At 60.6% G+C, this 24267-nt stretch overlaps 1 protein-coding gene and 1 long non-coding RNA gene across 5 annotated transcripts; one reads left to right on the top strand and one right to left on the bottom strand.

The window, feature by feature from the left end:
• Window positions 1–508: 508 nt before the first annotated feature.
• Uhrf1 (ubiquitin like with PHD and ring finger domains 1) lies at window positions 509–22454 on the bottom strand. 4 transcript variants are annotated; one of them, XM_023562527.2, is made up of 17 exons: window positions 21691–21850; window positions 20959–21121; window positions 12499–12762; window positions 12233–12396; window positions 11184–11399; window positions 8449–8549; window positions 8188–8374; window positions 7992–8115; window positions 7803–7910; window positions 6766–6870; window positions 5071–5177; window positions 4250–4412; window positions 3977–4114; window positions 3347–3464; window positions 3125–3270; window positions 1959–2057; window positions 509–1702 (listed from the first exon to the last, which is right to left on the bottom strand). In XM_023562527.2, the coding sequence occupies exons 2-17, from the start codon at window positions 21109–21111 to the stop codon at window positions 1556–1558; spliced, it is 2340 nt and encodes a 779-aa protein (XP_023418295.1). In that variant the 5' UTR covers window positions 21112–21121; window positions 21691–21850; the 3' UTR covers window positions 509–1555. The 4 variants fall into 4 exon arrangements, with proteins under 4 accessions (XP_023418295.1, XP_013001783.1, XP_063085252.1 ...); XM_013146329.3 differs by lacking the exon at window positions 21691–21850 and adding an exon at window positions 22267–22454 and having other exon boundaries at window positions 510–1702; window positions 1959–2063; XM_063229182.1 differs by having other exon boundaries at window positions 510–1702; window positions 1959–2063; window positions 21762–21869.
• Window positions 16279–17177, top strand: LOC134471163 (uncharacterized). The gene is made up of 3 exons (XR_010040468.1): window positions 16279–16410; window positions 16820–16925; window positions 17052–17177. It is a non-coding gene; the product is annotated as an uncharacterized LOC134471163 (long non-coding RNA).
• Window positions 22455–24267: the final 1813 nt, after the last annotated feature.

Raw genomic sequence — 24267 nt, forward strand, 5'->3', positions numbered from 1 at the left:
TCGGGAGGACCTGGCCAGGGGACATTCAGAGGCCTCTCCGCCCCCCGGGAGCTCTGCCCCAGCCCGACACCACTGGGCTGTGACCCGTCCCTGGTCACTGCTCACCAGGACCGCAGATGGTATTCAGGGACGTGACTGCACGTAGGACACTGCTCCTCGGGACACAGGACGTTTACGGAACAAACACGGCATAGTCTATTAAAAATGTGTTATAGTATCAAATTGCGTCTGCCCGTATCAATTGTCAGTCTGCTGGGCTGCTATCCGCCCATAATCCTAGCACTCTGGGAAGCTGAGGCAGGAGGGTCACAAGTTCCAGCCCTGCTGGGACAACTTAGCAAAGTCAAAGGGCTCCGCACGCCCTGGGTTCAACCTCCAGGACTGCAAGAGAAACACTGATTATGTGAAGTGGGGGTGGTGTTCCCACCTTTCTCTTGGTGTTTCTGTGACGAGAAAGTAAGACCCTGGGTGAGAAGACTCAGGGCCCGGGCTGTTCCCAGACACCAAGACAAAAGGCTTCTGTGAAAAACATTTATTCTGAGAATCTAAAATCTGCACAAAGAATATTGAACTTCGGAAAAAGCCTACACAGAATTCGGTTCTTTTCTTCCCAAAACATTAACAATCATAAAAAAAAAAAAAAAAAAAAAAAAAAAACTTTAAAAATAGTATCGATCCAGTCTGTCTGCAGTTCTGTGATTTAAAACATCCCTGGGCCTGCTGAGGTACAAGCTGCAAACTTTGGTAAAGGTAGAAAACTGAACAAATCCTTTGAAAAAAAGTACCAAAAAGAAGAAAACACCCCAAAATAACACAACCAAATGCTAAGTTATACCTTTCCTGGTACATATACTACAAAAAAATTCATTTGAAAAAGCATTCCTTACCCCCATCCCAGAAACAAACAAAAAATCCTCTTGTGAGTTTCGACTGCTGAGCTGAAGGAAAAAAACAAACTTAAATGCTGGGAAAAAGCACTCCGCACTCTGCTCAGCACCAGGAAGAGACGGACGGCCCGGCTGGCGCGGCCCTAAGGTTCAGTGCTAGGGGCGGCCCCGTCCTGGGGCCAGGAAGGCACTTGGGCACTGGGACAGGCACCGGCCCGGCAGGGCTCCGCGCCCATCTCCCGCAGGCCCCACTGAGGCGAGGTAGATGCTGCCGCTCGGCGGGTCTCCCCGGACACCCCGGGGCCCCACCGGAAGGATGACTGGCTGTGCCACCGGGGAGTGGGGACCCCAGGCCGGCGGAGGCCCCGGCGGGCAGCTGGGTGCCTTCCTCACGATGGGCAGCGGGAGCTTCGGAGAACTCCTAGCCAGCAGCAGCAGCACCAAGGCCGAGGGCCCCGTGGCCCACTCCGTCTCAGCCAGAGAAATCGCAGCTTACACTTCAGAGCCGACCGAACCAAAGGCTCGCAGGCCACCTGCAGCCAGGACCCGGGACTCCTGCAAACGCACGTTACACAACGAAACCAAACACGGGAAGACAAGGCCGGGAGGGGGCGGAAGGAGCTGCGCGCTTCAGCGGGGCCCACAGGGCCCGTGGCCGGGACGCTCCATCACCGGCCGCTGCCGTAGCCGGGGAAGAGGTGGTTGAGGACGCGCTGCAGTGCCTTGTTCACCTGCATGGCGTAGCCTCGGCCCAGGTCGTAGCGGCAGGCCGGGCAGCTGAAGACCTGGGCACGGAAGGACCTGTCCAGGCAGTCCTGCGGGACAGGTGGACGGTCAGGCCGGTTCCCCCGCCCTGCCCCCTCCCCGCAGCCAGTGTGGCCCACCTCCAAGGCCCTTCCAGCCTGCTGCCTCTCCCCAGACACGGTGCCCACAGTGAGCAGGGGCTCAGTGAACACCCGTGGGACACGGGGCGGGACAAGGGGCCCAGAGCAGCCTGCAGCCGGCCCCGCTGGGTCCCCGCCCCGCCCCTTGCCCCGGAGCCCCAGCACCTGGAGGCAGCCATGCGCTCACCTTGCACACGTTGTGCTGGCACACGGTGGTGACGGGCTGGAACACCAGCTCCTGGCAGCAGATGCACTGGAAGGTCTCCTCCACCTTGCTCAGGAACGCCTGGAACTGCACCCCGCTCATCAGCTGTGCCACACGCCCCCACCCCGAGAGGGCCACTGGGTGCCCACCTCGTGAAGACGGGGTGAAACCCAGGTCCAAGCCAGCCGTGCTCAGGGGCCCCAATGAGCCCAACAGGGCCACAGAAAGGCCCCTTGCATATGGGCTCGAGACGGTGCCAAGGTGTGCAGGAAAGCCGGGTATGGTAGGACACGCCTGTCATCCCAGCACTCAGGAGGCTGAGGCAGGAGGAGCACTCAAGTTCAAGACCAGCCTGGGCTACAAAGTGAGCCCAAGACCAGCCTGAACTGCAAACCAAGACGTGTCTCAAAATGACAAAAAATGGCCAAGGATTTCAGTTCAGAGAAGAGTTCAATCCCCAGTACCAAAAAAAAAAATCTAATGAAAAAGTCCCCGTGGGGCCAAGGACAACAGGGAGCGGGAAGAGTTGCCTCCGGCAGTGTCCAGAGCCGAGTCCCTCCCTAGGAGCCCGGTGTCACATCAGCCAAGAAGAAGGCACAGGAGAAGCCACGGGGCCACACAGAGTGGCCTGCCATGGCTCCAGTCACCCCCGAAGGCTCCTTCCAGGGTTCGGCCATCCAAAACAGTGAGAGCAGAGCCTGGGTTGCTCTGAACCCCAGGCTGAGGGTCTCAGATGGCATCAACCCCATGGGAACCATGTGGCCAGGGAGGCTGGGCAGGGCACGGTGGCTGGAGGACTGAGGCCCCTCACCAGGGCCGCACCCCAAGTGCAGGAGACTCAGAGGTCCTTCAAAAAGCTAAACGCGAGAGCCCTCGCCCTGACCCAGCACCTCCCCTGCTAAGGTACACCTTGAAGTCGAAGATGGGAGCAGGACAGACAACTGTACCCTGGGTCCCACAGGCACACAGCTCACACGTGGGACCGTCCAGGGGAGCACGGCATGCAGTGGGGTCCAGCCACGTGCTGGAGTATTACTGAGCCATGTAAAGGAAGGGATCCGCAACACCACCCAGCAGGGCTGAGCCACGAGCCTGGCCACGGCCCAGCTGGCACCGCTCCCCAGAGGGCATCCGGGCTGAGCTCTCACCAGGCCTTCCCGCAGCGCCGTGAGGACCTCGGCCCACAGCTTGGCGTTGCTCTCGTCCGCCTCGATGAGGCTGCTCTGCTCGGCCGTGAGGCTGTAGGGCTCCAGCTTGGTCTTCTTGGTGGTCCGCACGCCGGAGCCATTCTGGCCTGGGGGAGAGAGCGGGTGAGGGCCGGCTCCTCCGCGGGGCGGGGCGGGGCAGGACGGCGGGAGACGCCCGCTCACCTGGCGGCTTCCGCTTCCACTTGCCCTTCTTGGAGGGCGACAGCTCCTCCACCGCCTCGGCCGCCCGCTTGTTCTCCTTGTCGCGGTTGGCCAGGGCTTCCAAGTAGCCCTCGGGGTACTGCGCCACAGGGGATGTGCAGTGAGCGGGCTGGCCCCGGCCCTCAGTCCCGAGCCTGGCCAGCAGGTGCCATCCCGCCCCACTGCCCCAGCGCCGGATCCCGGGCAGCCCCGGGGCACTCGGAGGACAGCTCCTGCCCGGGAGAGCCGCTTTCCGACTCCCAGCAGTTAAGACTCCTGAAACAGCCTCCCGCGCACACGGTTTGTGGCCAGGCTCCCTGCTGCTTTCCTGCAGTGGCCCGAGCAGGTGCAGGGAGGAAGGACCCGCTTCCCACGGACGGGCTCACAGCCCCGCTAACGCGGCCATGCCCAGCAGCCGCAGCGCTCCTCCACGCGAATGGCGGGGAGGGCGGGTCAGCCCCCAAAGCCGCCTCCACGCCAGAGGAGCTCGGAAGCAGCTCGGAGCCAGGGAGCGCGGCCAGGTGGCTGCTCACTCGCTGACCCCAAGGTGGCTCCGGCCCCCCAGCGCGGGCACCCCGAGAGACGGCAAAAAAAAAAAAAAAAGGACAGCACCTGCATGGTCAGTCCCAGCTTCTTGATGCGGTCCTTCCCTTCCTTCGTCCAGGGCCCAGGCTCGTCGTCGTCCCTCCGCAGGAGGTAGCGCCACACCAGAAAGCCGGACTTGCCCTTCTCGGGCCAGTACTTCACCACCTGCAGGAGACCGTGGGGCTCAGGGGCACCAGCGGGGGCGGGGCTCGGCTGACTCCGGGGGCGTGGCCAGCATGGGCGTGGCCATGGTGGGCGTGGCCAGGGCGAGCATGGCTGCGGGCAGCAAGGGCAGCTCACCTTGTAGATGCCATCATAGCGGTTGCCCTCCGCAGGCGCGTACTTGCTGTGCTTGCCTCCCTTCATGTTCCGCACGACCCGCACCGGCTTCCCCGAGCGCCAGTCCTTGGCCACTGCGCCCTTCTTGTCGTTGATGGGTGCGAAGCAGTTGAGCGCCAGCGCCCTGAGAGGGAACCCGGCGGCCTGAGCGCTCGCCCTCTGCGGTCACCACGGCCCAGGCTCTGGCCGGCTCACAGCAGGCAGAAACCAGCTCTGGAAGCGGCGGCGGCGGTCTGTGCTCCCGATGCCTAGACAGGCGCGGGTACCACGGCCCCTGCTGCCCGCACACCCTGGGAAGCACTGTCGCCTGCGATCCCGGGCTCCCGGGCTCCTTTGGGTTTCAGATTTTTTTTGTCCTTTTGAGACAGGGTGTCTCTGTGCAGTTCAGGCTGGCCTTGAGCTCACTGTGTAGCCCAGGCTGGTCTTGAACTCAACAATCCTCCTGCCTGAGCCTCCAGAGGGCTGGGATTAGAGACATGGGCCACACCATTTCCAGCTCAGATTTTTAAAACTTTAAAAGCCCAGCCCCAGTGGGGGAGGCAGGGGCTTGAAGGCAGCAAACTCCAGCCGTGGCCTGGTTTTGCAAATAAAGCATTACCAAACAGCCCCAGTTCCCCGATTACAGCTGGCACAGGGCGAGGATCTGCCGCAAGACCCAGAGGACTGCGATGAGAAAGACGAAGCCACCCTCTGGGCAGGTGTGGAGGACGTGGGGGGCTTCAGTGAGCACGGGGACAAACAGTGCCCGGCTCTTTCAGGGGTGCCCAGCGGCTCCCACGAACCTGTTGGTGTTGGTGAGTTTCTGGTCACTGGACTGCTCGGCAGTCCGCTTGTTGCCCGAAAGATCGCGGCCGCCACTGCCTGTGTAGGTGAAAGAATTCCCGTTGTCCTGCAACAGACAAGAGGGCCCTGGGAAACAGCCCGCACCCGAGGCATGGCCAGTCACAGCCGGGGGAGCATGGGGCGTGGGGGGGACGGGCCCGTGGTGGGGATGCAAGAGCACACGGCTGCAGAGGAGCGAAAAGGCGTTTCCTCAAGAAACTGCGCCGGCTACAGGACACTTGGAGGCTGAGGCAGGAGGATGGTGAGCTCCAGCCCAACCCAGACGACTTAAATGATTTAGCAGAGCCCTGACTCGAAATTTTGAGGAGATAAAAAATTTTTTAAAAGGGCTAAGAAAGTAGCCTAATGCACAGACTGTGGGGGCTCAATTTCCAGCAATGAAAGAAAAAAAAAACTGACCCAGCGATTGATTCCACTGCCAGGAGGCCTGAGAGCAGATCTCGAAGCCCTGTAGCACATACGACGTGCACATGGCAGTGGGGAAGCCCAGCTGTCCATCGAAGGACGGGCAGCCCCACAGCATGGGGGGCAGCCCCACAGTGGTCATCAGGCAGCTCTGAAAGGGGAGGCGCCCTGACCCCTGACCTTGAGCTGTGCTGCTCAGGGAGCCACGCTGGACACAGAGGCCACGCCAGGCAGGGGCCCACCCCCAGTGCCGGGCTGGGAGCGACAGAGGCTGGGTTCGGGGAGATGGAAAGCCTGGAGGTGGACGTGGTGAGGCCCACACAGCTGTGGGAACGCGCTCACAGTTAAGAGCTATACCGTGGCTCCCTCTTAACTGAGGGGGATCTGCTGCAGGACTCCTGTGAACACCCAAAGCCTCAGACTGTACTTTTTTGGTTTTGTTTTTTGTTTTTGTGGAGAAACCATGTAGCCAAGGCTGGCCTGGAATTCAGGGAGACCCTCCTGCCTCAGCCTCCTGAACAGAGATTACAGGCATGCACTACCATCCTGGCTCCACATTCCCTTACAACTCTTTTATCTTTTCACTTATGGGAACACTTGCTTTCGTAAGGCACACACGTTGCCACCATGACTCTTCTGTCATCTGCGGCCTATTAAATGAGTACGGAGGGCTGGGGATTCGGCTCAGCAGCCTAAGTGCTTGCCCTGCAAGCACCAGGTCATGAGTTCGATTCCAGTGGGGGGTGTGGAGCACAGGAGCAGTGCTGCTGCACACAGTGCTCATGCTGATAACCACAGTGGCTGCCGAGCGACTGACGAGAGGGTAGCACGTGCTGTGTGGAAACGCTCAACTAACGATGGAGGTGGACAGAAGAACCTGACAGCATCGTGCTCCTCAGAATGGCACGCAACTTTAAATTCTGAACGGTAAAGTCTAAAATTTTCCATCGACTACTTTTAGGCCCTTCCTGACTGAAGGTCAGCGTGCAAAGTGACCATGGGGAGGAGAGTGGGCAAACACACACTTACAAAGGAAGCTTAGGAAGCCAGGAATGGTGACACACACCTGTGAGCCCAACACTCGGAGGGGTAAGGCAGGGCTGCCAAGGGTGCAAGCCAGCCTAAGGTACACAGAAAATCCCGCCTCAAAAGCAAGACTAGACAGACAGACAGACAGACAGACAGGCAGGCAGGCAGGCAGACAAGTGAAACCACCCCGACTCACGCACTTCATCGTCCTCATAGCCCCCAGACAGCACCAGGGAGTAGGCCCCGTCGTTGCTCCGGCCGTGGATACCTGCCACGTGAGGCCGATGGACACCGGACTCACTGACCTGCAGACACCAGGGCAGACGGCACCTTCAGCCTCCCCCCACCCCTGCCGTGACAGGCTGGCAGAGGGGTGGGCTTCCCGCCCGGCCCATCCTGCACACCTAGGGCAGCACACTGGTTCACACAGGCCAGGCCAGCTCTGCTGCGGGCTAGAGGGGCGGGCGCCTGCGATCGCACACTCCAGAGTGAGTGTGATGGGTTCACCTGGCCAACCCTGCCTGGGGGACCTTGGGCCACTGTGGCTGTCACAGCAGGGTGCTCCTGGCACAGAGCAGATGGCGGCCAGGGGACTCTGCCTGCGTCAAAGACACCCTGAAAGACCCTTCGGGCCCTGTGTGGGCAGTGCCTGTGACTCATCCCCCCAGCAAACAGTCCAGGGGCTGCAGAGGGCTGGGGACAGAGCTCAGCAGCTCTGCACTGGCCCAGCATACAGAGGGCCGAGCTTCCACCCCCAGACCCTGAACATCAAAAATAAAACCAAGGCTAGCCCACGCAGGGACGCATGCCGGTCATCCAATGCTCTGGAGGGCGAGGCAGGAGAAAGGCAAATTCGAGCCCAGCCCGGGCAACTTAGCAAGGCCTGCCTCGGAGCAAAAATAAAGCCAGCTGCGATGGAGCGCAGAGTGTAGGCCCTGGGCTCAATTCTCAGCACCAAAAAAGAAAAAAAAGGAGAAGGAGCCCAAACAGCCCCCGAAGGTGCAGGCGGCCCTGGGTGCTGACGGTGCCCCGGAGGCAGAGCCGTCACACGTGGGGGCTGGGCAACAGGTTCGGTCCAGCCATGCCAGCCCTGCCCTGGCACAGCAGCCTCGGGGCACGGAGCACTCAGGAGCTTAACGTCAGCACAGACCAGGCTGTGTCCCTCAGCCAGCGGCCAGCGCAAGGGCCCTGTGGCCACAAGAGGAGCCCCGAAGCCCCAGAGCGGTGTCACTGGTACCTGCACGCGGAACCGCCACATGGTGCCCACGGGGATGCCCGGGATGGGTCCGTAGTGGTTGGACGGCACAATGGTACACTCCTTTGTGCGCCCCACGCACGCCATGCCCTGCACAGTGGACACAGAGGGGAGCCATGAGCACGCGCGGAGGGGCGGAGGGAGGGCGCGGGCGGGGAGGGACGGCCGCACCTTGCCCCAGTCCCGCTGCGAGGACGACGTGGCCGACGCCATCTTGGCCTTCTTCTTGCTCTCCCGCAGCTTCTCCCCGGCCAGCACCACCTCGCTGGCGTCGTTCCGGCAGTCGGGGCAGTACCTGGGAGCAGGGGGTCGTGTCTGTCACCCGCCCCGCGGCCGCGGGCCCCCGGCCGCCCCTCGCCAGCCTCACCACTCCTCCTCGGGGGGCACGCTGCTGAGCGGGGGGTCCAGGCAGTACAGGTGGTAGGCCATGTCGCACTCGTCACACATGAGCTGCTTGTCGGGCGCCTCGCGGCCCCCGCAGCGGTGGCAGGCGCACACGCGGCACAGCTTGCGGGGGTCGTCCTTGCAGTACTTGCAGGTCGGGCCGCTCTTGCCTGCGCGGACAGCGGCGGGTCAGCGGCCACCGGGCCGGCGGGGACCCGCGCGGGCACAGGGACGCTCCACTCACGTCTCATGGGGTTCTCCACCACGGGGGGACCTTCGCCCGGACGCTCGATCTTGAAGACCTCGTCCACAAAGACGATGCGACAGTCGTTCAGAGAATCGTCCCTGCAGGAGGACGCGGAGCCTCAGCGGGCGGCCCGCCCAGGACCGCTGTTGTCTGTGGGTCCCGGTCCACAGCCCGGGCCTGGGCTGCTGCTCCACCCTTCTATTCTGAGAGGCTCACTAAGTCACCCCGGCAGGAAGGGACGCGGGATCCTCCTGCCTCAGCCTTCTCTCGCTCGGGCCTACAGGCTTCCGCCCCAACCCCTGGCTCCAAGAGGCGTCTGCTCTCCCCTGCCTGGCTGTGCTTCAATGCCACCCGCTCCGCCGAGGTCAGGCAGGAGACCGCAGACCTCGGGCAGGACCTGAGCCCGCCCTCTTGCCAAGTCCACGTCCTGCTAACCCAGGCATAAGACAAAAACAAACAAACCAGAGCTTTACTGCGGGATGTGCCTGGGAGAAGTTTAAACCTTTGGGCACACAATGAGAAACTCACCAACAAAGAACATCAAAGAAGGCTGACCTGTCTGTCCTTAAAAACAAAGTAATACAAAATGTCCCACGAGCTGGGCGTGGTGGTGCACAGCTCTCTCTCAGCACCCAGGAGGCTGAGGCAGGAGGATCGCCACCAGTCTCAGGGCAGCCTGGGCTACACAGCAAGACCCTGTTCTCAAAATAACCAAACAAACAATCCCACGGCTGTGGACATAGCTCAGTGGCACAAGCGCCTGCCTGGCAAATGTGAGGTCGTTAACTCAACCCCTGGTACCAAGGCAAAAAAGAAAAACCTTCCTAACTTAAAAGCAACCTCTAGCAACCTCTAAGGGAAACAGCTCAAGCTGCAAATACACTGAATTTTCTGATGCATGTGTTCAAAAGGAAAGAGACGGAACGGGAATGTCGGAAATACTCAAAGTATTATTTTTCTTTTTCTTTTCTGTCTCATTATGCAGTTCAGGCTGCCTTGAGCTCACTTTGTAGCCCAGGCTGGTCTTGAACTTGCAAAGTTCAAAATCCTCCTGCCTCAGCCTCCCAAGATTACAGGCATGTACAACCACTCTGGCTGGAAGGGTCACTTCAACACGGGACAGGTAAAGGCGTCAGCGGGGCTGGGATGCAGCTTGGTGGCACAGTGTGCACCTCCCGTGTACTAGGTCCTAGATGACACATCCCTGGCGCCACACACACACACACACACACACACCCACGACCATACACGGGCATGGTGGTGCACACCTGGGATCCCAGCACTGCAGAGGCTGAAACAGGACAGCATGTCCCAGACCAGTCTGAACTGCCACAGTGAGACCCCATCTCAGAAAATAAAATAGTAATAAGGAAAAAAAGGCCATAAACCAACAGGGACATTACACAACGATGGGAAAGAGCACGCCAGCAGGGTGTCACATGCCCAGAACCTCAGCATTCTTCAAGGCTGAACCAAAAGGGTTGCAAACTTCAAGCTCAGCCTGGGGCAATATATTACTCTGTATTAGAATAAAAATAAATTAAAGCAGGGCTGGAGACTCCGCTCCGTGCATGGAGGCTCTGGGTTTAATCTCAAAACACGCCAGCGCACACAGAGCAGCCACTGACAAGGAGACTCAAGGACCGTAAACACACAGGCACCAACAACGCCTGCAAATACGTAAAGCCACGAGAAACAGAAACCCCACAGCCACAGCCAGGGACCCCAGTGAGCCACTGCCAGTGACAGTGCTGCGAGACCAGCCCAGCAAGAGCAGATCTGGACCACAGCCACCCAGCTGACAGCTTCACGTGGAGCGGCCCGTGGAACAGTCACAGGGAGGCCGCATCGAGGCCAAACTCACACTTCCCAGACCGTAAAGCCAAACTACAAACCCACTGCACACAATGGGAATCGCTAACCCCGGGGAGTAACCGTCCTCCCACACACCGCGAGGGTCCAGGCCCCGCGCGAGCCAGGTGTGCGCCAGCGGCCTCTCGGAAACAGCCAGCGGCAGCACCTCCAGTTGTGGGGGCAGCGGGCGCCGCGTCTGGAAGCAGAGGCCGCAGCGGCGGAGGACCTGCTCCAGAGCCACAGAGCCGGCCGAGGCACGGACGCAATGTCTGGCTTTGGAATTTTTTTTTTTGGGGGGGGGGGGTCTTCTGTTTTTCTGAAGGCAGCAAATTAAAAAGGGAAAAGTCAAACTCAATGAAATGGAAAACAAAGGGGAAAAACGGAAAAACACCAACAAAAAAAGCTAATTCCCCAAAAAAGAACTTTGAAAAGAACCCTAACCACCGTCCAGCCAGACAAAGAAAGATACAAACTCCCAAGAGCAGCGCTGTGCACAGCCAGCTCGACGCCCTGAGCTCCAGCCCTGGCGGAACAGGGGTCACAGGGGCGGCGGCACGCAGGGACACTGCTGCAGTCCTGGGGCTGCCGCTGGCAGCACACCCCTCAGCCCGGGTCCCTCGCCCTCCCAGGACCACCGGCCGGGCACCTGTCACCCACCACTCCCGGAGGCTGAGGCAGGAGGCTCTCGAGCCCAGGCTCAGCCTGGACAATCTAAGGACGTAACAAGACCGTCTCAAAAATCAAACCCACACACAGGCCTGTGATGCCAGCACGCGGGAGGCTGAGGGACAGGGTCACCGCAGGACCCTGTCTCCATGCCACCCCCAGCGCCGCCTGCGGCCCCTGGGCTGCCCCCGGGAGCCCGCTGGGAGCCTCACCCGAGCCGGACGTTGGCGTAGAGCTCCCGGCCCGCGCGCGTCTCCCGCTTGCGGCAGATCTCCGCGTCGTACCAGAAGCCGCGCTCGCGGGGCTGGTCACTGTTGTAGTTGAGCATCACCACCTGGCCCACCTCCAGCTCCTGCCACGGGAGGATGGTGCGGGCGCGGGCACGCACATCCTGGGGCTTCATGGTGACCACGCCGTTCTCGGGGTAGCTGGGGAGGGAAGCCAGGCTCAGGCACAGCCGGCCTGCAAGCCCAGGGACCCTGACCTGGGCGTCCGGCCACAGCGGGGGCCCGGCTGGGCACGGTTCTCCCAAGGAGCCGGATTCACAGAGCTGACGGCTGGAAACAGGGTCTCTGCGTTTCAGACGAGGTCACGCTGAGCTCAGCACGGCCCTGCCACGTCAGCCCAGCTGAGGCCAGCTGAGGCCAGCCCTGCTCCCGTGCGATCCACTCGGTCCGGCCCTCGGTAACTTTCGGTCCCCAGGGCCAAGCGTGCAGGGTGCCAGGCTCTGGGCTCAGCAGCCCTCTCCCCAGGGCTCTAGCGCCAGGTCCTGAGCCTTGAGCATCCTGGGCTGCTCTGCGCAGCTAACCACCCTGGTGCAGGGTCAGGAGGGAGGGGCTTTTATACAGAGGCCAACAGTGACCTCCCGCCCACCCTCAGCCTTCTGGCCTCCAGAGCCTCGAGAGGCCAGCTGGGTGCTTTAAGTCTGTGACGGCAGCCTGAGGACCACGGCACCACCCTTTATCACTGTGCCCACACAGGGCCTGGGGCACAGATGGAGCCAAACTTCCCGGGAAAGGAAGGGACAGAAGCCTGCTTCATCCGGGGGTGAGCAGTACAGAGGAACAAAATGGGAAAATAAGGCTGGGCTGTAGCACTACAGTGAGTGCTGGCCTGGCATGTGCAAAGGTCCTGGGTTCCACTGAAAAGAACCCCAGGATCCCCATCTGGGTGGCCTCGGGAGGGCAGGGGCCCCGCAAAGTCCCCTGCCGTCACCCAGACGGCCCCACGCTCAGTCCGAGGACACCCGGCGGGCACTCACTCATCGTATTTCACACAGTAGATGATGTCCTCCTCGGATGGCGGGCTGACGGTCGAGCTGCAGGGCTCGTCCTCGGCCGCCTGCACCTTCCGCAGCACCCTGACCACCTGCGCCTCGAACCACGCGCCCATGTTGGTGTCCCGTGCATCCACGTACTCGTTCACCTGCCAGGAGGGGCCCAGGGTCTCAGCCGGCCGGCGGGGCACCGGCAGGACCTGGGGGTCTGAGAGCAGAGACGTGGGGTCAGCCCGCCCACCCTGGCCCACCTTGTAGAGCCCTTGATCCGTCTCCACCCATGTGTCCTCATCGTCGGGCAGGCCGGCCTTGCTGTCCGTGTCAGTGGCCGCCTCGCCATGTGTGGACGACTTGTCCGACTCGCTCTGGCCCAGGCAGCAGCCCGAGTCTGTGTCTGAGAGCTCCGAGTCCCTCTCTTTCTGGCTGGATGGCAGCGCCAAGCTCTGGCGCACCAGCAGCTGGATGGTGTCATTGAGGCGCACATCATAGTCGAAGAGTGTGTGGCCATCCTCCATCTGTGGGGACACAGAGAGAGGCCGTGAGTCCCCCCAGCCCCGGGCAGGCGCAGGCCAGCTGTCACCCGGCTGGTGGAGGACAGGATCGCTAAATCACATTCAGGGAGCCAGGCATGGTGGCTCATGCTGTCATCCCAGCACTCGGGAGACTGAGGCAAGATCACCGTGAGTTCGGCACCAGCCTGGGGTACACAGTGAGCCCTCGGCCAGCCTGAACTGCAGCGTGAGACCTGTCTCAGGGGGGAACCTCCTTATTGCAGAAGACTAAATCAAGTCAAGGGTGCACACTTGACCCCCTGTGTTTTGGAGGCTGAGGCAGGAGGCTACACATCCCACCACCCTGGGCAACTCAGTGAGACTGGCTCACAAACAGAGGGCCGGGGATTTGGCTCAGTGCCGTTAGCGCCTGCTTGGCAAGTGTGAGGTCGTGAGTTCAATCCCGGGTACCAAAAAAATAAAGGATGGTGTAGGAGGTCAGCAGTGTCACAGGGAGGGCAGTCACTTTTGTCTTTTTCTGTCATTTTTTGTCTTTTTGAAACAGAGTCTCACTATGCAGTTCAGGCTGACCTTGAGCTCACAGTGATCCTCCTGTCTCAGCCTCCTGAGTGCTGGGATGACAGGCAGGCGCCACCACGCCCGGCTAGGACCATCACTCCGCCAGGGAACCCACTAAGGGCCGCTGTGTGGAACTCACCGTCCACACCCAGAGGCCACGGCAGTGGGTGGGAAGCCAGGGGTGTTGCCAAGATGCCCACCCCAAGGACGCTCCCCTGTCCCTAGCGTCCCCGGGGGACGCTGCCCTGACCAGATGGGTGGACACACGACTAAGACTGCAGCTGGCGCCTGGCGCAGGGCAGCCTCTCACACCCCAGCCCTGCCCGCTGTCCCGTTCTACTCACCCCGGCGCCGGGGAACCCACAACCCAGGTGCCCCGTGGGACCAGGTCCTTCCCTGAGGCTCCTTCTCTGTGGAGCCCCCCACCAGGCCCAGGGGCTGCCCTGCTGTGACAACACGGGAAGGGAGCGGGCAGAGGGAGCCGTGGACAGGTCAGCTGCCCCCCACGTGGCTTCCCCAGGACCCCAGGGCCTTCCTAGGGCTCATACTGCCCAGGCTGAGCCAGACACCTTCTCCCAGAGTCACCCCAGGGCTCCATGTCCTCCGACGGCAGGACACGAAGCCACACGGACCCCCACACTGCATGTCCAGGGCCACCAACGCCACAGTGTGGAGGGACCTTGAGGAAGCTGTGCTCTGTGAGACGCCAGACACACAGGACACACAGCGTGGGCTCCGTGGACAGAAACACCAGGACTGGTGACGCCAGAGAGAGGAGGTGGACTCATGAGTGCCCAGGTGAGGGGAGAGGGGCTGGGCACAGCTGGGGGTGCAGGGAGGCCAACTCAGTGACCGGGTCAGAGCTGGGGGCAGAGAGGGCAGCCAGCTGTTCCTGAACCCAGGGGATGGAGTGCTGTGAACCCCGAGGAGAGAAAGGAGGTGGTGGGTGCGGCACTGCACACCCATGCCCTGTGCCCGGGAGGCTGATGCAAGAGGGTTCCAAGTGTGAGCCAAAAATAACAGAGGGGGGGGAGCTCAGTGTGAAGACCCTGGGCTCCATCCCTGGTACCACAAAAAAAAAAAACCCAACCAGCGGGACATGGTGGCACAGACCCTAGCTGTGCTGGGCAAGGGCTCACCACCAGCCACGCCCCAGCACGGATTCTTTGGAGAAGTCATTGCTCCCCGGGGAGCCAGGGGGTGGCCGATCACAGGGCTCCCAGAGGATACGCAGGACGCACGGCGCACGCGTCCTGGCCTGCATCTGTTCCATGCAGGGAGCTCCCCCAACCCCTGTCACAACTACAGGTGTCCCCAGGGTACCCGGAGTCCCCTGGAGGGCAGATGGCCCCCAAGAAAAGCACCTAACAAGAGGACTTGGCTGGAGCTTGGCCGCCTGGCCTGTGATCACTGCAAAGCCCGCGAGCCTAACGCCACAGTACTGAGTACCAGCACCGCGGCCCGGGGTACCCCAGGAACCCACGTGGGGGGCACCTGGCCCGTCCGTGGCTCTGTCTTTCTGCTCCCTTCCTGTGTTGCCTCCCAGGACGCTGGGCCATGTCTTGGGACGGGTGTGGTTGTCACAGCAGGGCAGGACGAGGGCGCACACCGGTCAGCCCAGCATTCGGGAGGCTGAGGCAGGACAGCCTGGGCTACACAAGCAAGTTTAAAGCCAGCCTGCACGACCTAGTGCAGCGGGACACAAGGAGGCCAGCACGTGGCAGGGGCAGATGGACGAGCTTGAGCCAGGCGGTCCCCCTCCGGAGGTGGATCCCAGAACTTTCAGGAAGGTCTAAAAGAGGGTAGGGAGAAGCCCACAGCTCCTTGGCAGGGCTAGAGATGGCCCAGGCGCTCCCAGATGCTCCATTTCCATGAGGGTGACAAGGTCGAGCCAGGTCACCACAGTCCCTAAATGTCACCCAAGGCTAACGGTGTTAATAAAAGATATAAAACATAGAGTACAGGAAGGTCACACCTCGGTCAGACCGGAATTTCCAACGTTAAAAATTAAACCCAGGCCAGAGCGCGCAGCTCCACAGCAGCAGGCAGGCCGCTCTGCCACCAGCACCGTGAGCAGGAAAAAACCCAAAAAAAACAGGGTAGCAGGCGTGAGACAGCAAGCCAGTCACTCCAGCACTGAGAGGCTGAGGCAGGAGGGTCTCAAGTTCCAGCCTAGCCCGGGGCAACTTAGCTACCCGGGGAGACCCTCCTGTCTGAAAATTCACAAAAGGGCCAAGGGTATTTCAAGCCCTAGTTATTACCAAAAATAAACAAAAATGGGCGACTGTAACAACATATAGTAACAGATAATACACGCGTGATCTGTGGACTCCGGTATTTGTCGCAGCCGAGAGGTGGGCGCCTCTCCAGGTACAGGAACCACGAAGTCACCTGCTTAAACTCCAAGCGCGCAGCCCTAACCCTAAATACCACAACCAAGACGTGCATGTGTGTGGCCTGCTCCTGGCTGGGAAATAAAACCACCGTGCCCAGCCCACTGCAGTGGGGCACGGTCCTTGTTTACGTTTGGTCTTTCTGAGACAGGGTCTCACTGGGCAGTCCAGGCCGGCCTTGAGCTCACTGTGTAGCCCAGGCTGGCAAGGCACTCACAACGATCCTCCTGCCTCGGCCTCCGAGCGGGGACGATGGGTGTGAGCCACCACATCCTGCTTGGTGTGCAGTTCTAACCCCGGCACTCGGGAGGGTCAAGGCAGGAGGATCACTGCAGGTTTGGGGCCACCCTGGGCTACGGAGTGAGTTCCAGGCCAGCCTGAACCGCACAGCCAGCATCCTGTCTCAAAAAAACCAAAACAATAAAAACAAACAGGCCGGGTGGAACCCAGTGGCGAGGCCTGGCCGGCCGTGTGCACCTGCTTTCTACCCCTGTGCCATGTTGGGGGGAACGCGAATTTCCGTGTCCCCAGTGCTGCCTAGAGGCCTCCAGGGCTCAGGAAACAGAAGCCACAGGCCGCGCCTTGCCCCAGACGGCTTAGCGGGAAGCAGCCTGCGAGGCGGGGCCGCCTGGTCTCAGACCAGCGCCTGGACACTGCTCCGCCCCGCTGTCCATCTCAGAGCCACAGGCAAGAGCTGCAGGTGGGACACGGGGAAAGGAGACACTGTACGGCGGGCAGGGCACCAGGGCAGGACACACGCAGGGCACCCTGGGGACAGGAAGGCCTAGAGGGCCAGCCAGGGACATCTGAGCCACCGCCACCCGCCCAGGCCCCAGCAGAGGACGCCTCCTCGGGCAGCCTAGTGGGCGGTGGCCAGGGCACAGGGCTCCCTGTGCCAGGCCTTTCTCTCATGGGGGAGGGGGACTGCGGGGCGACATGGCGCAGGGGGACCTGCACGTGTGCAGCCCCGGACTATGGCTGCTCACCCCAGTTCCTCTTTCCGCGTTCCGGGAAGTAAGCCCCCGGGCCTGGTTCAAGCACAGCGTGGCACGCACTCGCCTTGGGGCCGTGCCCAGCCCTTTGTGCTTTGCTCTGTTTTTTCAAGACAGGGTCTCACTGTAGTCCAAGCTGGACTTGAACTCACCATGTTGCCCTGGCTGGCCTCGAACTTGTGGCGATCCTCCTGCCTCAGCCTCTTGAGTGCTGAGATTACAGGTGAGCACCACCAGGCCCAGGACATTTTGTTGTATTTTGCATAAGAGTCTGGCCTAGGTGCCCACGCTGGGGTGACCTGCCTTCATCTATCAAAAAAGCACTAACAGTGAGAATTTGTACCACCAGGGCTCCCGGGCATGCTTAGCATGTGGAAGCCCTGAGACCACAGTCTGAGAATCACAACCTGGAGAGACAGCAGGAAAACCTGCACACCAGTCAGCTGGTCCAAATAAACTCCAACTAGCATGGCAATTCTGTGTCCATTTAGTCTCCAACTTGCAACCATCCTCCTGCCTCAGCCTCCCAAGTGCTGGGATCACAGGCACGCACCGTCATGTCTGGCTCTAGTTTCATTTTTTTTGAAGCGAGATCCTGTTACGCTGCCTATACTGACCTCAAATTCACAGGTTCAAGCGATCCTCCCGACTCAGCCTAGCAGCTGATGCCCCAGGTAACTGCCATCAGCCCTGACTACAAATAAAGCTTTATGGAGGTCATGGATGCTTACTCGCCATATACGGCAGCTTCTGTGTTATACTGACAAGGATTATGTCTCAATGGAAATGGAGGCAGCACACGGGAACAAGTCACCCACCCGAAGTCCCTCTGCGCCTCCAAAGCTAGGCTAACACATCCCTGGCCAATGGAGCCGCGATCTTTCAGTCACTCACCTAACCCTTAGCAGTTTTCACCTGGGCGATGTCTGGGGAGGCAGGCGCCCGTCACCCGTTCCGGACGCAGAGGCTGGGGTTCGAGCTCCGCTCTGCGCCTGCAGTGCACGGGATGCCCCACAGAGGACGCCCCGGTTCCGGGGTGCGGAGCCATCTATGCCGTGAGCCGGGCTTCTCCCCACACGGCCTCTTGGCGACAGCCGCTGGCCACCGCCGGCACGGTGGGGATGCAGAGGCTTCCAGAAAGCCCCACTGCACCCGAAGGAGGACTAGTCTCCATTTTTACGCGCAGCTAAAAAAACAAGCAGCCCCCACTGCCTTCCTCCTTCAGCCCGGAAGCCAAACAAAGGCTGTGCGCACGCGGTCACGCGCACGCAGCTGCGTACGCACGCACAGAGCACGCGCGCACGCGTGCGGTTCACATTTCCACCAATCAGGGGCCATAATGGCCACTGCCTGCAGACGGCCTCTTTCTCCCTGCAGGCTTCAGGTTGCTACGCCACACCGAAGACGACGGTACACCCCTGCACGGTACACCCCCGCGTGCACTCTTGTCCAGAGTGAGCCAGGCCGTGGGCTGCGCACGCCGTCCCCTAAAACACAGCTAAACAGCCGCTCTACAGCACGAGGTGAGAGCAGTCCAGCTGCGCGCTGCAGGCCGCGGCTGGTGTCCTCCAGGGCTGGCCCAGCAGCGCACGGGTGCAGACTGCACTAGGCTCCTCTAGGCTCCCGGCCACTTGCCCGCCCCAGGACCTGAGGAAGTAAGAGCGTGGACCCGAGGCTGAGCTCCCTCACCAGGAAGATGGAATCACGGCACCTTCACTGCAAAGCCGAGGCTTTCAGAAGGGGTCAGGCGGCAGAACTTAGGAAACCTCCCGTGTTCCTCTGCTAACTACTAATAGGATTTGAACCCCAGCACCCCCAGGCTAGGGTAGGGTCAGCACTGTGGGTACCCAGCATCCTGCAATTAGACACACACACTGTGCATGTGTGCTGTCCCAGTGCTCTGGGAGGCTGAGACAGGAGAATCACAAAGTTGGAGACCAGGCTGCTCAACTTAGCAAGCTCTAAAAATAACAACTAATTTGCATGGTGGTATAGGCCTGTATCTCAGCACTCAGGAGGCTGAGGCAGGAGGATCACGGGGAGTTTAAAGCCAGCCTGGGCTACATATCGAGACCCTATCTTTAAAAAAAAAGCTGGGGTTCAATCTCTAGTACTGGGGGGAAATAAAAAGCCAAACCAGGAATACTGAATTCCAGTGAATCATGAGCATGCCAAGTGTTTAGATACGACACAGACAAGTGTCAGGAACTGCAAAGTAAGATGGAGTGAATAGAGACCGCATAAGGAGCGCTACACCACAAACCAAATGAGATCTGAGTGCACACATGTAATGCTAGCATTCGAGAGGCTGAGGCAGGAAGATCACCTCAAACTGCAGGCCAGCTTGGGCTAGTGAATTCAAAACCAGCCCAAACCACCTATTTAGTGAGATCCTGTCTCAAACAACACATACGGCAAAATGCCAAGGTATGAACGTGGTAGGTGTAGTGTAGGTGTCCACGGCTCCTCCCAACTTCCTGCCTGCTTGAAGCATCAAAGGTAAACCTGGCCCAGTGCCTGGCAGGGAGCAGACCCCAGCTAATATTTATTCACTCCTTAAAGTTGAGAAGACAGTGCCGGCCACACAAGCCCAGCTGGTAACCTAACTCTCCTAGGCCTTTCTGAGACGAAAGCTCCTGTGCGGACCCACACCAGGGGCCAATTGGAACGGTAATCAAGGCTCCAGAAGCTGAGGCAGGAGGGTCACCAAGGCCCAGGTGAACCTGGGCTACACAATGAGTTCAAGGCCAGCCTGAGCTACACAGCAGGATGGTAGCAGTCACATTCCTCTGGATGCAAAAAAAGCGGCCACTGTGGAGGAGGGAGAGCGTGCCCAGCAGGGCTCCCCTGGGATGCCAGCCTGAGTGCTGCTGCACGGGCCACAGCTGTACTGGCACCTCCCACCACGGTGCAGTCCTCAAGCTGAGCTCCATCAGTCCTGTTTTCATTTGAGAAAGGGTCTCACTAATTCCTAACTAATTTCACTAATTTCAAACTTTTTTTTTTTTTTTGGTCCTGGGGATCAAACTCCCGACCTCACGCTTGCCAGGCAGGCACTTTGCCAGTGAGCTAAACTCTCAGCCCCTTGGGCTCCAACGTTTTTGATCCTGCTGTCTCCACTTCCCAGAGTGCTGGGATGACAGGTGTGCCCCACCACACCTAGCTAGAGTGGATTCTTCTGATCTTAATGAGTACTCAGTCTCCTCTAGCAAGGAGGTGAAGGAAGGTTGCCCAGGGCACCGCTTTCCCAAGAAATTAAATCACCACCAGGTCTCCTCTGCAGTGAAGCAGGCAGGATCCTCCCAGGCCCCAAACCCTGGGCCACAAGGTCTGTTACCAGCAGATGGCAGCAGCACCCGCCTCAAAATTCAGCGACAACAAAGTCGGACACACAAAACCGACTGAGACTTTCAGTGGGACTGAGACTTATAGTTCCATCACCAACAATTACAACCACCAATGCCAAGCCAGGCCCAGCAGCCGGGTCCTGAGCCTGGTAAGGCACGTCTTGGCCCACCCAGGAAACCCCACCTGCTACACAGACCCACATCCCCTAAGGAAGGCGCGAAACCCCCAGGTGCCAACGATAAAAGGTCCCACGTGCAGGCAGCTGTTAGCACAATGGCCCTGTTAACAGTGCAGGGGGCAGGGGAGAGCGTATAGAAACGTGGTAAGCGGGGACCCCACAGAGACCATCCCCTCCTCCTCCAGGTCTGCCCAGGGTGGGGAGAACTCCGAGACCCACACACTCCATCCTGACTCTGAATAAACTAATCTAGCTCTCTAACCTCACGCCCTACACGAAGTCTGATGCTAAACGGGCACAGGCTGTGGGTAATCAGCGTGTGCCGTCCTTGGCGTTCATTCTGTGTTTCGGCTCGTTTTTGGCTTTTGATGAAAATTCCTCAGCCCTGTTGGCCACCTCCAGCTTCTACCTTTAGAAATGCTCTCTCAAGACAAGCTTTTTTAAAAAAACAAATCAAAAAATAAAGTTTAAAAGCCCAGGCGCTTAGAGACAGGCGGCCCAGGCGGCCCAGCTGCCTGCCTGGCGTGTCAATGCGCGACTTCGGCCTTTGTTCCTTCCCTCGCAGGCGTTTGAGGTTTCTGCTGTAGGACTTCTTCCGAGAGACGTGAAGCGGACCGGACGAGGGGGGGAGCCTGTCTGCGCTGCTGGCTGCTGGCTGCAGGGGCCCGGGTGCCCGGACCAGTCAGGAACAAAGGTGCTAGTGGGCGGGCAGCGTGGCAGACGGGCTTACCTGCTTGCCCCTGTAAAAGAGCCTCTGCAAACCGGGCTCCACGTGAAACAGTTCCTGAATCTTCCTCCTCAATTCTTCAACCTTGGTCAACCTGGACAGCGAGTCCACGGTGTGAGTCTCCTTGCCGTCCATGGTCCTCACCTGGACCCACATGGTGTCGGTGCTAGGTGGGGGAAACAAGAGCGGAACCCGAGGTCAGCTTCCTCACCACTAGCTTATAGGGGCACCAGGGATTCAGACACTTAAAGAGAATTGGTGGTCTCTATATTCTGCCAGCTCTGATCCAGGGCCAGGCAAAGGAAATTACTGACTTAACTGCCTTAATGACTAGCAACTGGTGAGGATTAAGCGGGGAGGGGGTGTCAAACGCCATCTCAGACTCCCGAGCGTCACCCACTACCCCTATGCACAGGAAAACAGCGGCCGGGGACGTCCAGCCCCGCCACGAGTGGCCGCGCTGGATCGTTCATTCATTCATTCCCAGGATTTGTAAACTGCAAAAGTCCAGAACAGGCCGGAACTTCAGAAGTCCCGGGAGAGGAAGGAGGAAGGTGGGGGTAACTTAACCAAGTGAGAATGAGAGGACGGGACTCCCCCCAGCCCTGCGACCCCAAAGCCCCGGGAGCCCGCACCGTGCCCCCGCGCGCGTGCGCGACGCGGCCTGCCCCGCTGTGGCCATGGCAACCGGCCGCCCTGTCCCAGCCGCCCCCGCCCGCGTGCCGGGAGACGCACCTCAGCCCCGCAATGGGCTACGCTCCCCGGACACCTAACTCAAGCCCCGGCGTCCTCTCCCGCACTCTCACCGGGCCGCGCGGGTCGCCCCTGCAAACCCACGCCCACCGCCACAGGGACCGGCCGAGGGGCCCAGCACGCCAAGTCCCACCTCCCTTCACTTGAGCCTGCCCTCTTATTGGCTGGGCTGTTCGGGACGCTCCGCCCCTCTCGCTTCTTATTGGTCTAGAAGCGCCCGGGGAGCTCAGGGCGCGCGAAATCAGGCTCGGGCGCGACAATTGAATCGCCCGGCGCCCTGCGCGCAGGCGCGGAGGCTGACATCCTCCCCCGCGGCTCGCCGGGCCCTCCCCCACCCGGCCCGCGCGACCCCTGCCCAGCTGGCGCGGCGTGGCGCTCGTCCTCGCCCACGCCGGGTGTGCCAAGGCACAGGCCTGGGGTCTCGAGATCGAGTGCAAAGCGGTCCCCCGCACCAGGGCACGCGTGCGGACACACTGATCGCGCGTCCCCGGCCACGCGGTAAAGTTGTGCCAAGTCCCCGCGCCCGTGGCCGGCACCGCGATCCGCCCCGCCGCTCACCTTTCGTGCCGCGATGATCCAACGCTCTGGCCTGCGCGCCCGGGGACGGCGGTGGTGCCGAGTTCCGTAGCCCGGACTCCCACGCGGATCTGCGTGTAACCCGGAGCGCGCGTTCGGCCAGCGCCGTCCACCGCGCTCCCAGCTGCTCTGATTTTTTTCCCGCGAAAACTCGGAGTTGGGGAGTTGCGGGGCCGCGGGAGGCTGTGCCGCGGGCCGGCGCCCGCTCCCTGATTGGCCGCCCCAGTGGCGGGAAACGGGGAAAGGGGGTGGGGGGCGCCCCCTCCTTCTCTGTCCACCCCCCCAACTCCGCCCAGCTGGCCCGGCCCCGCCCTGCTGTGCTGGGCGCGCCCAGTTTGCCAGGGCACTGGGTGGCTGGCGGGACCTGGACTCCCCACCACGCACACCTCATAGGGCCCCTAGGAGGACCCCAGCACAGGGACCCCCCCAGGTGGAGACCCCTGATCTTATCCTAAGTCCGTCCCCTCAGCCCCCTCCCCTGGGCACCCACTGACCTGGCCACAGTCAATGTCTATGACTGGAGATGGGAGAGGTCACCCACCATGAGACACTGTGCACCCCATAGCTGGCCCGGTGGCCCCATCCCCGTGGCCTGTCGTCAGGGCCTGCCAGCGCTCCCCACCCGCGGGCAGGGCCTGTTGGCAGAGTTTTCCCGCCTCATTTTCCCGCCTTGTTTTCCTCTGTGCTGTCCAGGCGGGCAGGGCTGCCCTGCCCCCTCCGCCCGGCCTACTCCCCCGGGCCAGTCTGGGCGGGCACACGAGTGACCTGTGGAGGACACCTTAGCTGGACAGGGTGGTCAGAACTGTGGGAGTCCAACAGCTACCATGACATAACCCTGGTTGGTGGTCTAAAGCAGGGTGGAGTCTTGTCTGGAGATATAGACAAGACGCCAATAAATAAAACATAATTTCTGATAGCGCTATTGGCCATGAAGACAAGAAAGTCCGTGGGAGATGGGGAAAGATGATGTTCCGGCCAGCAGCCCTCCTCGGGGACAAAATGACGTTTGAGCTGAGACCTGAGATGACAATCCCAGCCTAGACGGGATTGTCCTGGGGGGAGAGGCCTTGGGGGTGTTGGACAAGCCCGAAGGAGGCCCCAGGAGCTGGGCAGGCTGAGCCAGGGGAGGGGAGGGACAGGGTCAGAGAGTGACTCGGAAGACCTCAAAGGCCACCGGAAGGACTTTGGTCTTTCTCTAGCCGGCAGGGAGCGGCCTTGGAGGACTGTAAGCATAAGTAGTTGCGTTTCATCTTTTGTTTCTGCAGTTTGAGGGCAGCGCTGAGCTCTGGTCAGGCAAGAGTCTCTACTCGCCCACGTGGTACGAAGGAACATGGCCCCCAAAGATGTCCCCGCCCTCACGCCCAGACCGGTGCTGGTGCCGGTGCCTTCCACAGTAAAGGGAGTCGCCAGCTGTGATGCATTTAGGAATTTTAGATTGAGAGATTATCCCAGAAACTGGGAGGTTCACTCAGGCCTGATGGCGTTGGGAGGCTGAGCCCAGAGGGGGACTGAGGGAAGCAGGAGGGTCAGTCAGAGAAGGCAGCTTGACCACCGCAGAAGTCAGGAGACCGTGCTGGACGTGGTGGCGCACACCTGTCATCCCAGCACTCAGGAGGCTGAGGCAGGCGGATCACCACGAGTTCAAGGCCGGCCTTGAAAGGGACTTCAAAATCAGCCTGAATCATATAGTGAAACCCTGCCTCAAAAATAAAAAAAGAGAAAAGAGGATGGGGGCCAGCTAACCTAACGGGCTCTGGCTTCAGGACCAGAACTCACTTGTGGACCCGCAGCCGGCAGCCTCCGAGCTTTGGGAGGCCAGTGGGATTTCCCAAGGGCCCAGGCTCTCCACAGCTGGAAACAGTTGGAGTAGGTGGACGATGAACCGGGTCCTCAAGTACAGCTGGTGCAGCCTGGGGCCCTGAGGGCTTGGGACACCGCAGGTTAAACAGGAGTGCGGTGCACATGCCTCTCATCCCAGTACTC

The sequence above is a fragment of the Cavia porcellus genome, unplaced genomic scaffold (assembly GCF_034190915.1).
Source record: "Cavia porcellus strain 051 isolate PalLab524CR breed Dunkin Hartley unplaced genomic scaffold, mCavPor4.1 scaffold_17, whole genome shotgun sequence".
Lineage (NCBI taxonomy): Eukaryota > Metazoa > Chordata > Mammalia > Rodentia > Caviidae > Cavia > Cavia porcellus.

Coding starts and splice junctions, on each gene's coding strand:
- Uhrf1 (XM_013146329.3), bottom strand. CDS start 21,111: ATGTGGGTCCAGGTGAGGACCATGGACGGCAAGGAGACTCACACCGTG. Junction 8,116..8,187: donor GTGCCCCCCGAGGAGGAGTG/GTGAGGCTGGCG, acceptor CCCTGCTCCCAG/GTACTGCCCCGACTGCCGGA. Junction 2,064..3,124: donor CGGCGCTGCGGGAAGGCCTG/GTGAGAGCTCAG, acceptor AGCGGGGTGCAG/TTCCAGGCGTTCCTGAGCAA.